Below are 21,199 nucleotides of genomic sequence, written 5' to 3'. Positions count from 1 at the left end.
TGTGTGGCAGTCAGTCTGTGTGTGTCACTGTGTCTGTGTGTGTCACTGTGTCTGTGTGTGTCACTGTGTGTCACTGTGTGTGTGTCACTGTGTGTGTGTCACTGTGTGTGTGTCACCGTTTCTGTGTGTCACCGTGTCTGTGTGTCACTGTGTCTCTGTCTGTGTGTCGCTGTGTGTGTGTGTGTCACTGTTTGTGTGTGTGTCAGTGTGTGTGTGTGTCAGTGTGTGTCAGTGTCACTGGGCGTGGTGCTGGCCACCCACCCCCTCGTGTGCCACAGTGCCGGTAGCCTTCATAGGTGCTCGCTAACAGCACTTGCCCCTACAGTCTGTTAGAGGCTACACGGGGGAGCTTTGCCTTGTGTGTGTGTGTTTGTCAGTGTCTTTGTGAGTCAGTCCATGAGTCTCTGTATGGGTCTATGGGGTTTCTCTAGAGGTTCCTATATATGGGTCTCTATATGGGTCTCTATATGGGTCTCTATATGGGTCTCTATATGGGTCTCTATATGGGTCTCTATATGGGTCTCTATATGGGTCTCTATATGGGTGCGGTTGAGGTTCCAGCGTTCAAAACCACCACCACCATTATCATCATTATCACCTTTTACATCGCCATCATCTTCTTGCTGGAGACCATCACCATGATCACCGCAATCGCTACCATTAAAAACCACAATCACCATCGCCAACCTCACCAACATAATGCCCATCACCAACATAATGCCCATCACCACCATCACCACCATCACCACCATCACCACCATCACCACTACCATCACCACGTGATTCACAGCACCACTTGATTTCGGGGTAAACATTCAGTGGTGGGTGGATGCATCGTGGACAGACTGTCACCCGCCATGGGAATGTGGAATGTCCACGTGGCACCACACGGCACTGCGTGGTACCAGGTGGCACCACAAGGGGGTTGTGGGGGGTGAGTGTGGGTGGGTGAGCGTGTGGATGGGAGAGTGGGAGAGCATGTGGGTGGGTGAGCGTGTGGGTGAGTGGTTGAGTGAGTGAGTGGTTGAGTGAGTGAGTGGCTGAGTGAGTGAGTGAGTAGTTGAGTGAGTGAGTGAGTAGTTGAGTGAGTGAGTAGTTGAGTGAGTGAGTGGTTGAGTGAGTGAGTGCTTGAGTGAGTGAGAAGTTGAGTGAGTGAGCGAGTGGTTGAGTGAATGGTTGAGTGGTTGAGTGAGTGAGTGAGTAGTTGAGTGAGTGAGTGAGAAGTTGAGTGAGTGAGCGAGTGGTTGAGTGAATGGTTGAGTGGTTGAGTGAGTGAGTGAGTAGTTGAGTGAGTGAGTGAGAAGTTGAGTGAGTGAGCGAGTGGTTGAGTGAGTGGTTGAGTGGTTGAGTGAGTGAGTGAGTAGTTGAGTGAGTGAGTGAGAAGTTGAGTGAGTGAGCGAGTGGTTGAGTGAGTGGTTGAGTGAGTGAGTGAGTAGTTGAGTGAGTGAGTGAGAAGTTGAGTGAGTGAGCGAGTGGTTGAGTGAATGGTTGAGTGGTTGAGTGAGTGAGTAGTTGAGTGAGTGAGTGAGTAGTTGAGTGAGTGAGTGAGTAGTTGAGTGAGTGAGTGAGCGAGTGGTTGAGTGAATGGTTGAGTGAATGGTTGAGTGAGTGAGTGAGCGTACAAGTGAGCGCTCGGTTAGCCAGTTGGACGAGAGGGCCAAGTAGGCCCCACTATGACCCCACTATAGGGCCAACTATAGGACCAACTATAGGACCAACTATAGCACCAACTATAGCGCCAACTATAGGGCCCACTATGGGCCCACTATGGCCTCCCCCCGCGTCACTTGAGCTGGGAGTCCAGCTTGCTCTGGATGTGCTTGAAGGCGTCTGCTCCCAGGTAGTCGGCCTGCCCACTCTCCCACTGCTGCCGCCGCCTGCGCTCCTCATGCTGCTGCTGCTGCTGCTGCTGCTCCTGCTGCTGCGAGGAGCCGGCGCCCGGAGCCACGGCCAGCGCCGACAGCGCCGACTGCAGGGACGAAACCTGGGCAAGCGTGGGACGGATGGGGATTAGTCCACACGGTGGGGGGGGGGGGGGGGGCGGTGGTGGTGGCACGGGTAGGAAGCGAGCTCCGCTCACCCATCCGCGTGTGGTCCACCAACCAGGTAGGGTGTTGACTGTCGTGTTGGCCGACTCTCTGTGCTGCATTACATTGTAGTTCTAAGTTTACTAGGTTGGTTTTCGCTTTCATTTGTACCCGACGATGATTGCTTGTGTTGCAATCGAAACGTCGTGTGCTGGTATTTCGTCTATTGTGCTCTCTTTCGACGCGACTTTACCGAAAGAACCGAAGGTCATCGTCATCGTCATCGCCGTGTGGACATTATAGCAGCAGCCAAAGACTCTGCACCGCGTGGTGCTGCTGCTGATGTTGTTGTTGATGATGTTGATGATGTTGTTGATGTTGTTGTTGATGATGTTGATGTTGTTGATGATGTTGATGTTGTTGATGATGTTGATGTTGTTGATGTTGTTGCTGATGTTGATGTTGTTGATGTTGTTGATGTTGTTTATGATGTTGATGTTGTTGATGATGTTGATGTTGTTGATGTTGTTGATGATGTTGATGTTGTTTATGATGTTGATGATGTTGATGTTGTTGACTCTAAACGTGGAGGGGGAAATCCGGAGGAGCCGGAGACAAATCCACACAGCGACCACCACGGGGAGAGAGACGCAGACTCCACATACACAGCAGCAGCAGCAGCAGGCGTCGTCAGGGTCGGGATCGAACCCACGACCTCCTGCGTACCAGGCGAGGTAGTCAACATCTCCTAGCCACCGTGATGATGATGAGAGAGAGAGAGAGACGCAGACTCCATATACACAGCAGCAGCAGCAGGCATTGTCAGGGTCGGGATCGAACCCACGACCTCCTGCGTACCAGGCGAGGTAGTCAACATCTCATAGCCACCGTGATGATGACGATGATGAGAGAGACAACACCTCATAGCGAGCAGCACAGACTAAAAAACAGGAAGCAAGAATGAGGCCATGCGCTCACCTCTACAGCAGCAGAGCCATCACCACCGACGCCACCACCGAGACCACCGACACCACCGCCACCACCGGCGCCACCACCGGCGCCACCACCGGCACCACCACCACCACCACCGGCACCACCAACCTCTACTCCGGCGGCCGCTTGCGCCACGGCCGCAGCGGCGGCGTCTGCGGGCAGCGTGGGCAGCACGCTGGCGTGGAACAGCTGCCACCAGCGCTGCAGGAAGTTGGTGTGGTGGGGCAGCTGGTGGGGCAGCTGGTGGGGCAGCTGGTGCTGGTGCTGGTGCTGCGTGAGGTCAGAGGAGGAGGAGGAGGAGACGGTGCCGGACGTGGAGTCGTAGCGGCAATGCCAGGGCTTCACCGCACCCAGGAAGTGGACCACCTTGACATCGCCGCCAAATCTTGGAAGGGGGTGGAGAGGTGGGGCGGGAGGGGGGAGGCAGCATCACCCCGCGGCCTTCAGGCTCCTCGTGGTGGTGGTGGTGGTGATGATGGTGGTGATGATGATGATGGTGGTGATGGTGATGGTAAAGGTGGTGGTGGTGATGGTGAAGGTGGTGGTGGTGGTGATGGTGGTGGTGGTGATGATGGTGATGGTGAAGGTGGTGATGGTGATGATGGTGATGGTGAAGGTGGTGATGGTGATGATGGTGGTGGTGATGATGATGGTGGTGATGGTGAAGGTGGTGATGATGATGGTGGTGATGGTGGTGGTGAAGGTGGTGATGGTGAAGGTGGTGGTGGTGATGGTGATGGTCGTGGTGATGATGGTGATGGTGAAGGTGGTGATGGTGGTGGTGGTGGTGATGATGGTGATGGTGGTGGTGGTGGTGGTGATGATGGTGATGGTGAAGGTGGTGATGGTGGTGGTGGTGATGGTGGTGGTGGTGAAGGTGGTGATGGTGATGATGGTGATGGTGGTGGCGGTGATGATGGTGATGGTGAAGGTGGTGATGGTGAAGGTGGTGGTGGTGGTGATGGTGATGGTGGTGATGATGGTGATGGTGGTGGTGATGGTGGTGATGGTGAAGGTGGTGATAGTAAAGGTGATGGTGGTGATGATGGTGATGGTGAAGGTGGTGATGGTGATGGTGGTGATGGTGAAGGTGGTGGTGGTGATGATGGTGAAGGTGGTGGTGGTGAAGGTGGTGATAGTGAAGGTGATGATGGTGAAGGTGGTGGTGGTGATGATGGTGATGGTGGTGGTGAAGGTGGTGATGGTGAAGGTGGTGATGGTGATGGTGAAGGTGGTGGTGGCTTTGATGGGACCAGCCATCAGTTTGTTAGGGGGTGACCTGTGTGTGTGTGTGTCCATCTCCATGTGCGTTCATGTGTCCGTATGCGTGTACGTGTGTGTGTGTACGCGTGCGTGTGTGCGTACGTGTGTGTACGCGTGCGTGTGTACGTACGTGTGTATACGCATGCACGCGTGCGTGTGTGTGTGTACACGTGTGTGTACACGTGTGTGTACACGTGTGTGTGTGTACACGTGTGTGTGTACGTACGTGTGTGTGTACACACGTGTGTGTACGTACGTGTGTGTACGTACGTGTGTGTACGTACGTGTGTGTGTACGTACGTGTGTGTGTACGTACGTGTGCGTGTACACGTGTGTGTGTACGTACGTGTGCGTGTACACGTGTGTGTGTACGTACGTGTGTGTGTACACGTGTGTGTGTACGTACGTGTGTGTGTGTGTACGTACGTGTGTGTGTGTTTACGCGTGCGTGTGTGTGTACGTGCGTGTGTGTGTACACGTGTGTGTGTACGTACGTGTGTGTGTACGTGTGTGTGTGTGTGTACACGTGTGTGTGTACGTACGTGTGTTTACGCGTGCGTGTGTGTGTACGTGTGTGTACGTACGTGTGTGTGTACGTACGTGTGTATACGCATGCACGCGTGCGTGTGTGTGTACACGTGTGTGTGTGTGCGTGTGTGTGTACACGTGTGTGTGTACACGTGTGTGTATACACTGTGTGTGTACACACTGTGTGTACACACCTTTTGTAGGCTGGCAGGTAAGAGTAGACGGATGCGATGCTGTGTGTGTGTGTGTACACGTGTGTGTATACACTGTGTGTGTGTGTGTGTACACGTGTGTGTGTGTGTGTACACGTGTGTGTATACACTGTGTGTGTGTGTGTACACGTGTGTGTGTACACTGTGTGTACACACCGTTTGTCGGCTGGCAGGTAAGAGTAGACGGATGCGATGCTGTGTGTGTGTGTGTACACGTGTGTGTATACACTGTGTGTGTGTGTGTATACACTGTGTGTGTGTGTGTATACACTGTGTGTGTGTGTGTATACACTGTGTGTGTGTGTGTACACTGTGTGTGTGTACACTGTGTGTACACACCGTTTGTAGGCTGGCAGGTAAGAGTAGACGGATGCGATGCTGTGTGTGTGTGTGTGTGTACACGTGTGTGTATACACTGTGTGTGTGTGTGTGTACACGTGTGTGTGTGTGTGTGTACACGTGTGTGTGTGTACACTGTGTGTACACACCGTTTGTAGGCTGGCAGGTAAGAGTAGACGGATGCGATGCTGTGTGTGTGTGTGTGTACACGTGTGTGTATACACTGTGTGTGTGTGTGTGTATACACTGTGTGTGTGTGTGTATACACGTGTGTGTGTGTGTGTACACGTGTGTGTGTGTGTGTACACGTGTGTGTATACACTGTGTGTGTGTGTGTGTGTATACACTGTGTGTGTGTGTACACGTGTGTGTGTGTACACTGTGTGTACACACCGTTTGTAGGCTGGCAGGTAAGAGTAGACGGATGCGATGCTCAGGTTGTAGGTGAACGGGAGGTGGCGGTCGATGTTCTCCGTGGCCCAGCCGCTGAAGAAGGTGTTCAGCAGGCCCTGGTCACCCCCTACACAGACAAAGGTCCCCCGTGTAGCCTCACACAGACTGCAGGGGCAAGTGCTGTTCATCGTAGCAAGTAGCAGCAGCTATACGCAGACAAAGATCCCCCGTGTAGCCTCACACAGACTGTAGGGGCAAGTGCTGTTCATCGTAGCAAGTAGCAGCAGCTATACGCAGACAAAGATCCCCCGTGTAGCCTCTAGCAGACTGTAGGGGCAAGTGCTGTTAGTAGCAAGTAGCAGCAGCACCTATACGCAGACAAAGATCCCCCGTGTAGCCTCTAGCAGACTGTAGGGGCAAGTGCTGTTCATCGTAGCGAGTAGCAGCAGCTATACGCAGACAAAGATCCCCCGTGTAGCCTCTAGCAGACTGTAGGGGCAAGTGCTGTTAGTAGCGAGTAGCAGCACCTATACACAGACAAAGCTCCCCCGTGTAGCCTCTAACAGGCTGGAGGGGCAAGTGCTGTTAGTAGCGAGTAGCAGCAGCACCTGTGAAGGCTACCGGCACTGTGGCACACGAGGGGGTGGGTGGCCAGCACCACGCCCGGCCGCCTTTGTCTCCCCAGTGGCGATGTTTGCTACACACCGCTACACCAGGTACTCATTTGAGGCTGAGTCGACCTAGGGGAGGCCCAGGACCGGTTCAGATAATCGTCACTGGTGGTGTTGGTGGCCGTGAGCGGGAATCGAACTCGGGTCGCCGGGTTCGTAGCGCAGCGTGGCGCTAACCGCTGCACCACCGCTCCCCACACCACCACCACCACCACCAACCACCACCACCACCATCATCATCAACCACCACCACACTGAGTGAGTGAGCGAGCAGGTGAGTGAGCTGGTGAGTGAGTGAGCGAGCTGGTGAGTGAGCTGGTGAGTGAGCTGGTGATTGAGCTGGTGAGTGAGCTGGTGAGTGAGCTGGTGAGTGAGCTGGTGATTGAGCTGGTGAGTGAGCTGGTGAGTGAGCTGGTGAGTGAGCTGGTGAGTGAGCTGGTGAGTGAGCTGGTGAGTGAGCTGGTGAGTGAGCTGGTGAGTGAGCTGGTGAGTGAGCCGGTGAGTGAGAGAGCTGATGAGCTGGTGAGTGAGCTGGTGAGTGAGCGAGTGAGCTGGTGAGTGAGCTGGTGAGTGAGCTGGTGAGTGAGCTGGTGAGTGAGCTGGTGAGTGAGCTGGTGAGTGAGCTGGTGAGTGAGCTGGTGAGTGAGCCGGTGAGTGAGAGAGCTGATGAGCTGGTGAGTGAGCTGGTGAGTGAGCGAGTGAGCTGGTGAGTGAGCTGGTGAGTGAGCTGGTGAGTGAGCGAGTGAGCTGGTGAGTGAGCTGGTGAGTGAGCTGGTGAGTGAGCGAGTGAGCTGGTGAGTGAGCTGGTGAGTGAGCTGGTGAGTGAGCGAGTGAGCTGGTGAGTGAGCGAGTGAGCTGGTGAGTGAGCGAGTGAGCTGGTGAGTGAGCTGGTGAGTGAGCTGGTGAGTGAGCGAGTGAGCTGGTGAGTGAGCGAGTGAGCTGGTGAGTGAGCTGGTGAGTGAGCGAGTGAGCTGGTGAGTGAGCGAGTGAGCTGGTGAGTGAGCGAGTGAGCTGGTGAGTGAGCGAGTGAGCTGGTGAGTGAGCTGGTGAGTGAGCTGGTGAGCTGGTGAGTGAGCGACTCACCATCGAAGCTGCCGGTGGAGTGAGCGAGCGCTAGCAGCTGAGAGTACGTGTCCAGTGAGTGGGTGAGTGAGTGAGTTGGTGAGTGAGTTGGTGAGTGAGCGAGCTGGTGAGTGAGTGAGCTGGTGAGTGAGTGAGTGAGTGAGCTGGTGAGTGAGTGAGCTGGTGAGTGAGTGAGCTGGTGAGTGAGTGAGCTGGTGAGCGAGTGAGTGAGTGAGCTGGTGAGTGAGTGAACTGGTGAGTGAGTGAGTGAGCTGGTGAGTGAGTGAGTGAGCTGGTGAGCGAGCTGGTGAGTGAGTGAGCTGATGAGTGAGTGAGCTGGTGAGTGAGTGAGCTGATGAGCGAGTGAGTGAGTGAGCTGGTGAGTGAGTGAGTGAACTGGTGAGTGAGTGAGCTGGTGAGTGAGTGAGTGAGTGAGCTGGTGAGTGAGTGAGTGAGTGAGCTGGTGAGCGAGCTGGTGAGTGAGAGAGCTGATGAGCTGGTGAGTGAGTGAGCTGGTGAGTGGGTGAGTGAGCTGGTGAGTGAGCTGGTGAGTGAGCTGGTGAGTGGGTGAGTGAGTGAGCTGGTGAGTGGGTGAGTGAGCTGGTGAGTGGGTGAGTGAGCTGGTGAGTGAGCTGGTGAGTGAGCTGGTGAGTGAGTGAGTGAGTGAGCTGGTGAGTGGGTGAGTGAGCTGGTGAGTGGGTGAGTGAGCTGGTGAGTGGGTGAGTGAGCTGGTGAGCGAGCTGGTGAGTGAGTGACTCACCATCAAAGCTGCCTGTGGAGCGAGCGAGTTCCAGCAGCTGTGCGTACGTGTCCAGCGAGTGAGTGAGTGAGCTGGTGAGTGAGTGAGCAGGTGAGTGAGTGAGTGAGCTGGTGAGTGAGTGAGTGAGCTGGTGAGTGAATGGGTGAGTGAGTGAGCTGGTGAGCGAGTGAGCGAGTGGGTGAGTGAGCTGGAGAGTGAGCTGGAGAGTGAGCTGGTGAGTGAGCTGGTGAGTGAGTGAGCTGGTGAGTGAATGGGTGAGTAAGTGAGCTGGTGAGTGAGTGAGTGAGCTGGAGAGTGAGTGAGTGAGCTGGTGAGTGAATGGGTGAGTGAGTGAGCTGGTGAGCGAGTGAGTGAGCTGGTGAGTGAGCTGGTGAGTGAGTGAGCTGGTGAGCGAGTGAGTGAGTGAGCTGGTGAGTGAGTGAGCTGGTGAGTGAGTGAGCTGGTGAGTGAGCTGGTGAGTGAGCTGGTGAGTGAGCTGGTGAGTGAGCTGGTGAGTGAGCTGGTGAGTGAGCTGGTGAGTGAGTGAGCTGGTGAGTGAGTGAGCTGGTGAGCGAGTGAGTGAGTGAGCTGGTGAGTGAGTGAGCTGGTGAGGGAGCTGGTGAGCTGGAGAGTGAGTGAGTGAGTGAGCAGGTGAGTGAATGGGTGAGTGAGCTGGTGAGTGAGTGAGCAGGTGAGTGAGTGAGTGAGCTGGTGAGTGAGCGAGCTGGTGAGTGAGTGACTCGCCATCAAAGCTGCCTGTGGAGCGAGCGAGTTCCAGCAGCTGTGCGTACGTGTCCAGCGAGTGAGTGAGCGAGTGAGCTGGTGAGTGAGTGAGCTGGTGAGTGAGTGAGCGAGCTGGTGAGTGAGTGACTCGCCATCAAAGCTGACTGTGGAGCGAGCGAGTTCCAGCAGCTGGGTGTACGTGTCCAGCGAGTGAGTGAGTGAGCTGGTGAGTGAGCGAGCTGGTGAGTGGGTGAGTGAGCTGGTGAGTGAGCTGGTGAGTGAGCTGGTGAGTGGGTGAGTGAGCTGGTGAGCGAGCTGGTGAGTGAGTGACTCACCATCAAAGCTGCCTGTGGAGCGAGCGAGTTCCAGCAGCTGTGCGTACGTGTCCAGCGAGTGAGTGAGTGAGCTGGTGAGTGAGTGAGCAGGTGAGTGAGTGAGTGAGTGAGTGAGCTGGTGAGTGAGTGAGTGAGCTGGTGAGTGAATGGGTGAGTGAGTGAGCTGGTGAGCGAAGTGAGCGAGTGGGTGAGTGAGCTGGAGAGTGAGCTGGAGAGTGAGCTGGTGAGTGAGTGAGCTGGTGAGTGAATGGGTGAGTAAGTGAGCTGGTGAGTGAGTGAGTGAGCTGGAGAGTGAGTGAGTGAGCTGGTGAGTGAATGGGTGAGTGAGTGAGCTGGTGAGCGAGTGAGTGAGCTGGTGAGTGAGCTGGTGAGTGAGTGAGCTGGTGAGCGAGTGAGTGAGTGAGCTGGTGAGTGAGTGAGCTGGTGAGTGAGTGAGCTGGTGAGTGAGCTGGTGAGTGAGCTGGTGAGTGAGCTGGTGAGTGAGCTGGTGAGTGAGCTGGTGAGTGAGCTGGTGAGTGAGCTGGTGAGTGAGCTGGTGAGTGAGTGAGCTGGTGAGTGAGTGAGCTGGTGAGCGAGTGAGTGAGTGAGCTGGTGAGTGAGTGAGCTGGTGAGGGAGCTGGTGAGCTGGAGAGTGAGTGAGTGAGCAGGTGAGTGAATGGGTGAGTGAGTGAGCTGGTGAGTGAGTGAGCAGGTGAGTGAGTGAGTGAGTGAGCTGGTGAGTGAGCGAGCTGGTGAGTGAGTGACTCGCCATCAAAGCTGCCTGTGGAGCGAGCGAGTTCCAGCAGCTGTGCGTACGTGTCCAGCGAGTGAGTGAGTGAGTGAGCTGGTGAGTGAGTGAGCTGGTGAGTGAGTGAGCGAGCTGGTGAGTGAGTGACTCGCCATCAAAGCTGCCTGTGGAGCGAGCGAGTTCCAGCAGCTGTGCGTACGTGTCCAGCGAGTGAGTGAGTGAGTGAGCTGGTGAGTGAGTGAGCTGGTGAGTGAGTGAGCTGGTGAGTGAGTGAGCGAGCTGGTGAGTGAGTGACTCACCATCAAAGCTGCCTGTGGAGCGAGCGAGTTCCAGCAGCTGGGTGTACGTGTCCAGCGAGTGAGTGAGTGAGCTGGTGAGTGAGTAAGCTGGTGAGTGAGCGAGCGAGCTGGTGAGTGAGTGAGTGAGCTGGTGAGTGAGTGAGCTGGTGAGTGAGTGAGCTGATGAGCGAGTGAGTGAGTGAGTGAGCTGGTGAGTGAGTGAGCTGGTGAGTGAGTGAGCTGATGAGCGAGTGAGTGAGTGAGTGAGCTGGTGAGTGAGTGAGCTGGTGAGTGAGTGACTCACCATCAAAGCTGCCTGTGGAGCGAGCGAGTTCCAGCAGCTGTGCGTACGTGTCCAGCGAGGGAGTGAGTGAGTGAGCTGGTGAGTGAGTGAGCGAGCTGGTGAGTGAGTGACTCGCCATCAAAGCTGCCTGTGGAGCGAGCGAGTTCCAGTAGCTGGGTGTACGTGTCCAGCGAGGGGCGAAACACGAAGAGCCCCGAGTTGAAGCAGTCCGGCCAGCCGGGGTCGGGAGCCGCCGACAGCTCCTCGCGCTCAAAGAGGTCGTCCAACGGGGCCACGGCCTGGAGACACGGGGGGAGACACGGGGGGAGACACGGGGGGAGACACGGGGGGAGACACGGGGGGAGACACGGGGGGAGACACGGGGGGAGACACGGGGGGAGACGCACGGGGGGAGACACGGGGGGAGACGCACGGGGGGAGACACGGGGGGAGACACGGGGGGAGACACGGGGGGAGACACGGGGGGGGGACACGGGGGGAGACACGGGGGGAGACACGGGGGGAGACACGGGGGGAGACACGGGGGGAGACACGGGGGGAGACACGGGGGGAGACACACGGGGGGAGACACACGGGGGGAGACACACGGGGGGAGACACGGGGGGAGACACGGGGGGGGGACACGGGGGGAGACACGGGGGGAGACACGGGGGGAGACACGGGGGGAGACGCACGGGGGGAGACACGGGGGGAGACACGGGGGGAGACACGGGGGGAGACACGGGGGGGGGACACGGGGGGAGACACGAGGGGAGACACGGGGGGGGAGACACGGGGGGGGAGACACGGGGGGAGACACACGGGGGGAGACACACGGAGAGACACGGGGGGAGACACAGGGAGAGACACGGGGTCACACGGGGGTTCTCTGTGTGAAGAGTCGATGCGTCTCCACGCGAGTCGATGGCTCCCACAGGGTTCACTGGGGGGGGGGGGGGGGGGCTCCCACAGGGTTCAGTGTGCCCCCCACTCTCACCAGGGTGTCTGTGTGCCCCCCACTCTCACCAGGGTGTCTGTGTGCCCCCCACTCTCACCAGGGTGTCTGTGTGCCCCCCACCCTCACCAGGGTGTCTGTGTGCCCCCCACTCTCACCAGGGTGTCTGTGTGCCCCCCACTCTCACCAGGGTGTCTGTGTGCCCCCCACTCTCACCAGGGTGTCTGTGTGCCCCCCACTCTCACCAGGGTGTCTGTGAGCCCCCCACTCTCACCAGGGTGTCTGTGTGCCCCCCACCCTCACCAGGGTGTCTGTGAGCCCCCCACTCTCACCAGGGTGTCTGTGAGCCCCCCACTCTCACCAGGGTGTCTGTGTGCCCCCCACCCTCACCAGGGTGTCTGTGAGCCCCCCACTCTCACCAGGGTGTCTGTGTGCCCCCCACCCTCACCAGGGTGTCTGTGTGCCCCCCACTCTCACCAGGGTGTCTGTGAGCCCCCCACTCTCACCAGGGTGTCTGTGTGCCCCCCACTCTCACCAGGGTGTCTGTGTGCCCCCCACTCTCACCAGGGTGTCTGTGAGCCCCCCACTCTCACCAGGGTGTCTGTGTGCCCCCCACTCTCACCAGGGTGTCTGTGTGCCCCCACTCTCACCAGGGTGTCTGTGTGCCCCCCACTCTCACCAGGGTGTCTGTGTGCCCCCCACTCTCACCAGGGTGTCTGTGAGCCCCCCACTCTCACCAGGGTGTCTGTGAGCCCCCCACTCTCACCAGGGTGTCTGTGTGCCCCCCACTCTCACCAGGGTGTCTGTGTGCCCCCCACTCTCACCAGGGTGTCTGTGTGCCCCCCACTCTCACCAGGGTGTCTGTGTGCCCCCCACTCTCACCAGAGTGTCTGTGAGCCCCCCACTCTCACCAGGGTGGCTGCGTCCATGAAGACGGCCTTGCGGTACTGAGTGAGCGCCCAGCAGTGCATCTTGGTGAGCGTCACCCCCAGCTGGGCTACGGCTCCCACAGGGTTCAGTGTGACTCACTGGGGGGGGGGGGGGGGGGGCTCTGTGTGCCCCCCACTCTCACCAGGGTGTCTGCGTCCATGAAGACGGCCTTGGTGTACTGGGTGAGCGCCCAGCAGTGGATCTTGGTGAGCGTCACCCCCAGCTGGGCTACGGCTCCCACAGGGTTCAGTGTGACTCACTGGGGGGGGGGGGGGGCTCTGTGTGCCCCCCACTCTCACCAGGGTGTCTGCGTCCATGAAGACGGCCTTGGTGTACTGGGTGAGCGCCCAGCAGTGGATCTTGGTGAGCGTCACCCCCAGCTCGGGGCGCTCCATCAGGGCCAGGTGGGCCGCGTCGCCAGAGTCCATCACATCCACAGGCTGCACCAGGTCGTAGGCCACGCTCAGCGCAGAGCTGGGGGGGGGGGTGAGAGGTGGGGTGAGACACCACAGACTGTAACAGGCTGTCTACTACACACCGCACCAGGTACTCATTTGAGGCCGAGTCGACCTAGGGGAGGCCCAGGACCCGTTCATTTAATCGTCGCTGGCGGTGTTGGTGGCCGTGAGCGGGAATCGAACTCGGGTCATAGCCGGGTTCGTAGCGCAGCGTAGCGCTAACCGCTGCACCACCGCTCACTCACCCACACTCGCACACCCACCCACCCACTCACACCCACCCACACACACACCACCCACTCACACACTCACACACCCACCCACTCCTCACACACCCACCCACTCCTCACACACCCACCCACTCCTCACCCACCCACCCACCCACTCCTCACCCACCCACCCACCCACTCACCCACCCACCCACCCACTCACCCACCCACCCACTCACCGGTAGGCTGCTGACACGTGTGGGGTGACCAGGATGACGAGCTGCCGCGTGGTGCCCTGCTGCCGTAGCGAGTGAGCCAGCACCAGCGCCCCCTTGGCGTAGGAGTCGTTGGTAGCCAGCGTCACAAACGCCTCGTCTGCGGGGGTCAACGGGGGGTCAACGAGGGGTTCAACGGGGGGTCAACAGGGGGTCAACAGGGGGTCAACGGGGGGTCAACGGGGGGTCAACAGGTCCACAATCTGTGAATATCAACGGGTCAACACCTGATCGCCCGCTCGCCCACAACAACAGCCGCCATTCACCACTAAGCGACGGTGACGTCACCACGGCGCCTGTGCCAGGCTAGGTGCACAACTTTGAGGCTACCACGTGAAGTGTGGAAGGCTCCCTGCTGGCAGGAGGAGGTCATGGGACAGACCCAGCAGGTGCCATGGGTTGGCCGACTGAGATGACTGGTAGATGCACCATCAGCTGTACCCCCCCTACAGTGCCAGCATGATTACACAAACACGCACGCACACACGCACGCGCACACACACACGCACGCGCACACACACACACGCACAGACACACGTACAAACACGCACGGAGACACACGCACGTAGACACACACAAGACAAAGATCCCCTGTATAGCCTCAATGTACTGTTGGAGCAAGTGCTGTATTAGGAGGTGTATCCCTGTGAGCCATGCGGCTCTTGACTCGGGTGCAACCGCAACAAACAAAAACAAGAAAACATCTTCAAGTGGCGATGCGCAAACAGAGAAATCCAGCAAAAACTGCAAAGTCTTCCAGAAAAAAGCACCGCATTTCAACGCTGCGTGCAAAAATCCCAGTGGGATGCAAGTCAAACAACAACAACAACCACAAGGCAATTTAGATTAAAGTCATCAGTCGAGCTCTGTACTACTGTAAGAAAGGTCGTGGAAGAGACTTCTGGAATGCGGTCTTTATTTGCCTTTCTTTACAACACTCCTTCGCGCTGCTGACAGAGCGTGAGAGGGATAGAGAGAGAAAAACACGCGCGGCCACGTGGCAGCCTGGACCACGTGGCAGCCTGGACCACGTGGCAGCCTGGACCACGTGGCACCCCGGACCACGTGGCAGCCCGGAGCACGTGGCAGCCCGGACCACGTGGCAGCCCGGACCACGTGGCAGCCCGGACCACGTGGCAGCCCGGACCACGTGGCAGCCCGGACCACGTGGCAGCCCGGACCACGTGGCAGCCCGGACCACGTGGCAGCCCGGACCACGTGGCAGCCTAGACCACGTGGCAGCCCGGACCCCCGCTCCAGCGTGGCCTCACCCTCCGTTCGTTCCAGATCTGACCACGTGTTGTTCGTCTCCACCCCTTTTAATAGCCGGGTCACGTGGTACCTTTCCACCAATCCTGGTTAGCCTCTATGGAATCTTCTAGACTCCATCGTAGGCTCCCGGGACCACGCCCCTGACTCGTCCCCCCATTGGCTGTGGCTAAAGCCAGCAGAACCAATCCTCTTCCTGCAGAGGTCACCTTCCCATGACGTCAGGGCCACGCCCCTAGACTTCTCCCCATTGGCTATGGGCCAGGACCGGCAGAGCCAATCATCGTACGAGGTGTGATCCAACAGCAACCCGGATATATCCTCACATTACACTACAAACAAACAAACACGGCTAAACCAAAACGTCTCCGAAATCACCAAAATTAAGCTCTAAAAACTACTTTAGCGAGCGGGCACCCACGATCGGCACCGCACGGGGGTAGGAGGAGGTCGGCACCACGCCCGCCCGGCCACCTTTGTCTCCCCAGCGGCGAAGTTCACCGCACAGCGCACAGGGTACTACCGCCACTTGAGGCCGACTCCGCAAAGCTCCCAGGAGCCGGCGCCGACGCAAAACCGCGACATCGCCGCTCTCCGCCGGGCTCGTAGCCACCGCCCCCCCCCCCCCCCCACTCGCCACCGCCGCCACGCCACGTGGGAATTCCACATTGCCGTGCCGGGAGCTCACCTGTTGCGGCGGGCGGCGGCGGCATGATGCAGGCGGCGGTGGTGCAGTAGGAAAACAGCGTGGAGAGAGGCCGCTTAGCGAAGAGTGGCAGCCAGCCCATCGCTTCACCCAGTGAACCACCAACCCCCAACTCAACCAGTGACCCACCCACCCCCCCACTCAACCAGTGACCCACCAACCCCCCCACTCACCCAGTAACCCACCAACTCACCCAGTAACCCACCAACTCCCCCACTCAACCAGTGACCCACCAACCCCCCCACTCACCCAGTAACCCACCAGCCCCCCACTCACCCAGTAACCCACCAGCCCCCCACTCACCCAGTAACCCACCAGCCCCCCACTCACCCAGTAACCCACCAGCCCCCCACTCACCCAGTAACCCACCAACTCAACCAGTGACCCACCAACCCCCCCACTCAACCAGTAACCCACCAACTCACCCAGTGACCCACCAAATCCCCCACTCAACGAGTGACCCACCAACTCCCCCACTCAACCAGTGACTCACCAACCCCCCCCACTCAACCAGTGACCCACCAACCCCCCACTCACCCAGTAACCCACCAACTCCCCCACTCAACCAGTGACCCACCAACCCCCCCACTCACCCAGTAACCCACCAACTCCCCCACTCAACCAGTGACCCACCAACCCCCCACTCACCCAGTAACCCACCAACTCCCCCACTCAACCAGTGACCCACCAACTCACCCAGTGACCCACCAACCCCCCCACTCAACCAGTGACCCACCAACCCCCCCCACTCAACCAGTAACTCACCAACCCCCCCACTCAACCAGTGACCCACCAACCCCCCACTCAACCAGTGACTCACCAACCCCCCCACTCAACCAGTGACTCACCAACCCCCCACTCAACCAGTGACTCACCAACCCCCCCACTCAACCAGTGACCCACCAGCCCCCCACTCACCCAGTAACCCACCAACTCACCCAGTAACCCACCAACTCCCCCACTCAACCAGTGACCCACCAACCCCCCCACTCAACCAGTGACCCACCAACCCCCCCACTCAACCAGTGACTCACCAACTCAACCAGTGACTCACCAATCCCCCCACTCACCCAGTGACCCACCAACCCCCCCACTCACCCAGTGATCCCCCAGCCCCCCCACTCACTCAGCACAAGGCTACTCGCTCACTCGGTGACCCACCAACCCCACTGCGACAATCATATAAGCAAACCGCAATAGTCCAACCCCTATGGGATATACCACCAATCCTATTAGCGGCACCCTATTGCAAAATCCTATAAGCAAAGACACCAACAAAAATCCTATTAGCGACACCCTATTGCAAAAATCATCGTCGCATTTAAGATGACAAAGCCACCATCACCAACATCACCACCACCATCACCACCACCCATCACCATCACATCACACAGACAAAGGTTCCCCGTATAGCCTCCAACAGGCTGCCGCTATTGCTGGGAGCAGGCGGACCAGGTTCTTGCCACGACAGCAAGCTGGGTCGTCAACATTCACTTTTATATTATTATTATAAGACAATAGTTATAATTTGTGTTCGTCTAGCAGTTTTATAATTATTATATTATATATACACAGAGCGAGAGAGAGAGAGGCAAGCAGCACACCACGTGGGCTCATGGGCACCCGCAATGCAGAGGGGATGGCCGATACCAAGTGCAAGGGGATGCCGTGGGGGGGTTTTTAAGAGTCTGGACCGTACCAACTCGCACATCAACATTCACTCCCAACGGAGCGCCCGGCGGCTAAGAAACTAAGACGATCACCGCTTGACGAGGTGTCAAGGCAGCCTACCCCCCCCCCGATGAGTTTGCCCATCACCGATGCGAGCAAACTCAACCACGTGGAGGCATCACGTGTCTACAGACTCGGAGAGAGCCGGAGAGACCCACAGAGACCCACCCACAGAGACTCACAGACCCACAGAGACCCATATAAACCCACAGAGACCCACAGAGACCCATATAAACCCAGAGACCCATATAAACCCACAGAGACCCATATAAACCCACAGAGACCCATATAAACCCACAGAGACCCACATAGACCCATATAAACCCACAGAGACCCACAGAGACCCACACAGACCCACAGAGACCCATTTAAACCCACAGAGACCCATATAAACCCACAGAGACCCACAGAGACCCACAGAGACCCAATAAACACACAGACCCACAGAGACCCATATAAACCCAGAGACCCATATAAACCCACACAGACCCATACATACCCACAGAAATCCACAGAGACCCACAGAGACCCACAGAGACCCATAGAACCCTACAGAGACCCACATAAACTCAGACCCACAGAGACCCACATAACCCCACAGAGACCCACAGAGACCCATATAACTCTACAGAGACCCACAGAGACCCACAGAAACTCACAGAGACACAGAGACCAACAGATACCCACAGAGACCCATATAACCCCACAGAGACCCACAGAGACCCATACATACCCACAGAGACCCGAAGAGACCCACACAGACCCACAGAGACCCATATAACCCCACAGAAACCCACAGACACCCACAGAGACCCATAGAGACCCACACTACTTTTCAGAAGCGACCCAGACTCCCAAATATACAGGAGCAGCAGCAGGCATCGTCAGGGGTTGGGATCGAACCCATGACCTCCTGTAGACCAGGCGAGGTAGTCAACATCTCCTAGCCACCGTGATGATGATGATGATGATGAGAGACACGCAGACTCCAAATATACAGCAGCAGCAGCAGGCGTCGTCAGGGGTTGGGATCGAACCCACGACCTCCTGCGTACCAGGCGAGGTAGTTAACATCTCCCAGCCACCGCGATGATGATGATGATGAGAGAGACACGCAAACTCCAAATATACAGCAGCAGCAGGCGTCGTCAGGGGTTGGGATCGAACCCACGACCTCCTGCGTACCAGGCGAGGTAGTCAACATCTCCCAGCCACCGCGATGATGATGATGAGAGACACGCAGACTCCAAATATACAGCAGCAGCAGCAGGCGTCGTCAGGGGTTGGGATCGAACCCACGACCTCCTGCGTACCAGGCGAGGTAGTTAACATCTCCCAGCCACCGCGATGATGATGATGATGAGAGAGACACGCAAACTCCAAATATACAGCAGCAGCAGCAGCAGGCGTCGTCAGGGGTTGGGATCGAACCCACGACCTCCTGCGTACCAGGCGAGGTAGTCAACATCTCCCAGCCACCGCGATGATGATGATGATGATGAGAGACACGCAAACTCCAAATATACAGCAGCAGCAGCAGGCGTCGTCAGGGGTTGGGATCGAACCCACGACCTCCTGCGTACCAGGCGAGGTAGTCAACATCTCCCAGCCGCCGCGAGCTCACAGTCTAAATGGGGCTCTTGAATATCTGGGAGACTATTCACGGCTGCTATCGAGTAACGGGAGGGGGGGGGGGGCAAATCCCCTTCGCAGAAGACGCAGCGGCAATGGCAGCCGAAAATAAACACGTGCGGTGACGCACGTCCATCATACACACAGCACACGGTCACGTGGTGACGCACACACAGCACACGGTCACGTGGTGACGCACACACAGCACACGGTCACGTGGTGACGCACACACAGCACACGGTCACGTGGTGACGCACACACAGCACACGGTCACGTGGTGACGCACACACAGCACACGGTCACGTGGTGACGCACACACAGCACACGGTCACGTGGTGACGCACGTCCATCATACACACAGCACACAGTCACGTGGTGACGCACGTCCATCATACACACAGCACACAGTCACGTGGTGACGCACACACAGCACACGGTCACGTGGTGACGCACACACAGCACACGGTCACGTGGTGACGCACGTCCATCATACACACAGCACACGGTCACGTGGTGACGCACACACAGCACACGGTCACGTGGTGACGCACGTCCATCATACACACAGCACACGGTCACGTGGTGACGCACACACAGCACACGGTCACGTGGTGACGCACGTCCATCATACACACAGCACACGGTCACGTGGTGACGTACACACAGCACACGATCACGTGGTGATGCACACACAGCAGTAGCAGCAGCAGCAGCAGTAGCAGCAGCAGCAGCATCAGCAGTGGCAGCAGTAGCAGCAGCAGCAGCAGCAGCATCAGCAGCGGCAGCAGTAGCAGCAGCAGCAGCAGCATCAGCAGTGGCAGCAGTAGCAGCAGCAGTAGCAGCAGTAGCAGCAGCAGCATCAGCAGTGGCAGCAGTAGCAGCAGCAGCAGCAGCAGCATCAGCAGTGGCAGCAGCAGCATCAGCAGTGGCAGCAGTAGCAGCAACAGCAGCAGCAGCATCAGCAGTGGCAGCAGTAGTAGCAGCAGCAGCAACAGGAGCAGCAGCAGCAGTAGTAGCAAGGGCAGCAGTAGCAGGGGCAGCCACGTGGTGGCGGTGGTGGTTAGAAGGCCACGCTGCAGTGGCGTGCGCTGCGCATGAATGAATGAATGAAAAGTTCACCACCACCACCAACACCCACAACCAACACATTTACTACAACACATTTGCCACAACCATCACAATTAAGAGCACAACCTCAACCACCATAACCATAATACCTCCACCACCACCGCCTCCAACTCCACCACCACAACTATCACCACTACAACCTCCAAAACAACCATAACTACTACACCACTACCACCTTCACCACAATTACTACCACCACCATCATCATCATCAGCACCACCACCACCGTCTCCTCCTCCACCACCAACCACCACCACCACCACCGCAATGACCACCACCACCGCCTCTGCTACCACCACCACAATGACCACCACCGCCACCACCCACCACTACCACCCACCACCACCACCCACAATTCTACATCACCCACTTACACCCACGACGACCAACCCACACTCAAACATTCACCCCCCCCCCCAATCTTACACCACCCCCACCCCTAAACCTTCCACGCCCCCAACTTTCCATCCCCCCCCCCCCCCCCCACTTTCTTCCCTCCCCCCAAACTCGTCCTTCAAAGGCGGCCTCCGTAATGAATGACAACACCACCACCACTCACCACCACAACCACCAATTACTACCACCAAAACCACCACCACCACTCACCACCATCAATTACCACCACCACCACCATCACCACCCACCACCCACCACCACAACCACCAATTACTACCACCAAAACCACCACCCACCCCCACCACCACCCCCCACCACCCCCTACCACCCACCACCCCCCACCCCCCCCCACCACCACCCCCCACCCCCCACCCCCCACCTACACGCCCCAGCTCGCCCTGACCCGTCTCCCTGCGGCGTTGGCCACGCAGACGACACTTTCTAAGGTTCCGCCCGACTTGGGAGTCATCGGGGCGATGCCCTGCAGCGGTAGTTGCAACAGTAGCAGCAGCAATAGCAGCAACGGCCGCAGCAGCAGTAGCAGCAGCATCATCAGTAGTAGCAGGAGCAGCAGTAGCAGCAGCATCATCAGTAGCAGCAGTAGCAGCAGCAGCAGTAGCAGCAGCAGCATCAGTAGTAGCAGCAGTAGCAGCAGCAGTAGTAGTAGCAGCAGCAGCATCAGTAGTAGCAGCAGTAGCAGCAGCAGTAGTAGTAGCAGCAGCAGCATCAGTAGTAGCAGCAGTAGCAGCAGCAGTAGTAGTAGCAGCAGCAGCATCAGTAGTAGCAGCAGTAGCAGCAGCAGCAGCAGTAGTAGCAGCAGCAGCAGTAGCAGCAGCAGCAGCAGTAGTAGCAGCAGCAGCAGCAGCAGTAGTAGCAGCAGCAGCATCAGTAGTAGCAGCAGCAGCAGTAGTAGCAGCAGTAGCAGCAGCAGCAGCAG

The 21,199-nt window shown here is 57.7% G+C and overlaps 1 protein-coding gene across 1 annotated transcript; it reads right to left on the bottom strand.

The window, feature by feature from the left end:
• Positions 1-1,670: 1,670 nt before the first annotated feature.
• LOC144952216 (glycogenin-1-like) lies at positions 1,671-15,499 on the bottom strand. Its single transcript, XM_078882626.1, has 7 exons — positions 15,358-15,499; positions 13,365-13,500; positions 12,758-12,932; positions 10,710-10,872; positions 5,756-5,882; positions 3,006-3,405; positions 1,671-1,984 (listed from the first exon to the last, which is right to left on the bottom strand). Exons 1-7 carry the CDS (start codon positions 15,455-15,457, stop codon positions 1,784-1,786), a joined length of 1,302 nt encoding a protein of 433 aa, XP_078738752.1. The 5' UTR covers positions 15,458-15,499; the 3' UTR covers positions 1,671-1,783.
• Between the last annotated feature and the right edge of the window lie 5,700 nt (positions 15,500-21,199).

This window comes from Lampetra fluviatilis, chromosome 66, assembly GCF_964198595.1.
Source record: "Lampetra fluviatilis chromosome 66, kcLamFluv1.1, whole genome shotgun sequence".
Classification (NCBI taxonomy): domain Eukaryota; kingdom Metazoa; phylum Chordata; class Hyperoartia; order Petromyzontiformes; family Petromyzontidae; genus Lampetra; species Lampetra fluviatilis.
This window is presented reverse-complemented; position numbering and strand designations above follow the sequence as displayed.

Coding starts and splice junctions, on each gene's coding strand:
- LOC144952216 (XM_078882626.1), bottom strand. CDS start 15,457: ATGGGCTGGCTGCCACTCTTCGCTAAGCGGCCTCTCTCCACGCTGTTT. Junction 3,406..5,755: donor TACCTGCCAGCCTACAAACG/GTGTGTACACAC, acceptor CCCCCTTCCAAG/ATTTGGCGGCGATGTCAAGG. Junction 1,985..3,005: donor ATGGCTCTGCTGCTGTAGAG/GTGAGCGCATGG, acceptor ACGCTTGCCCAG/GTTTCGTCCCTGCAGTCGGC.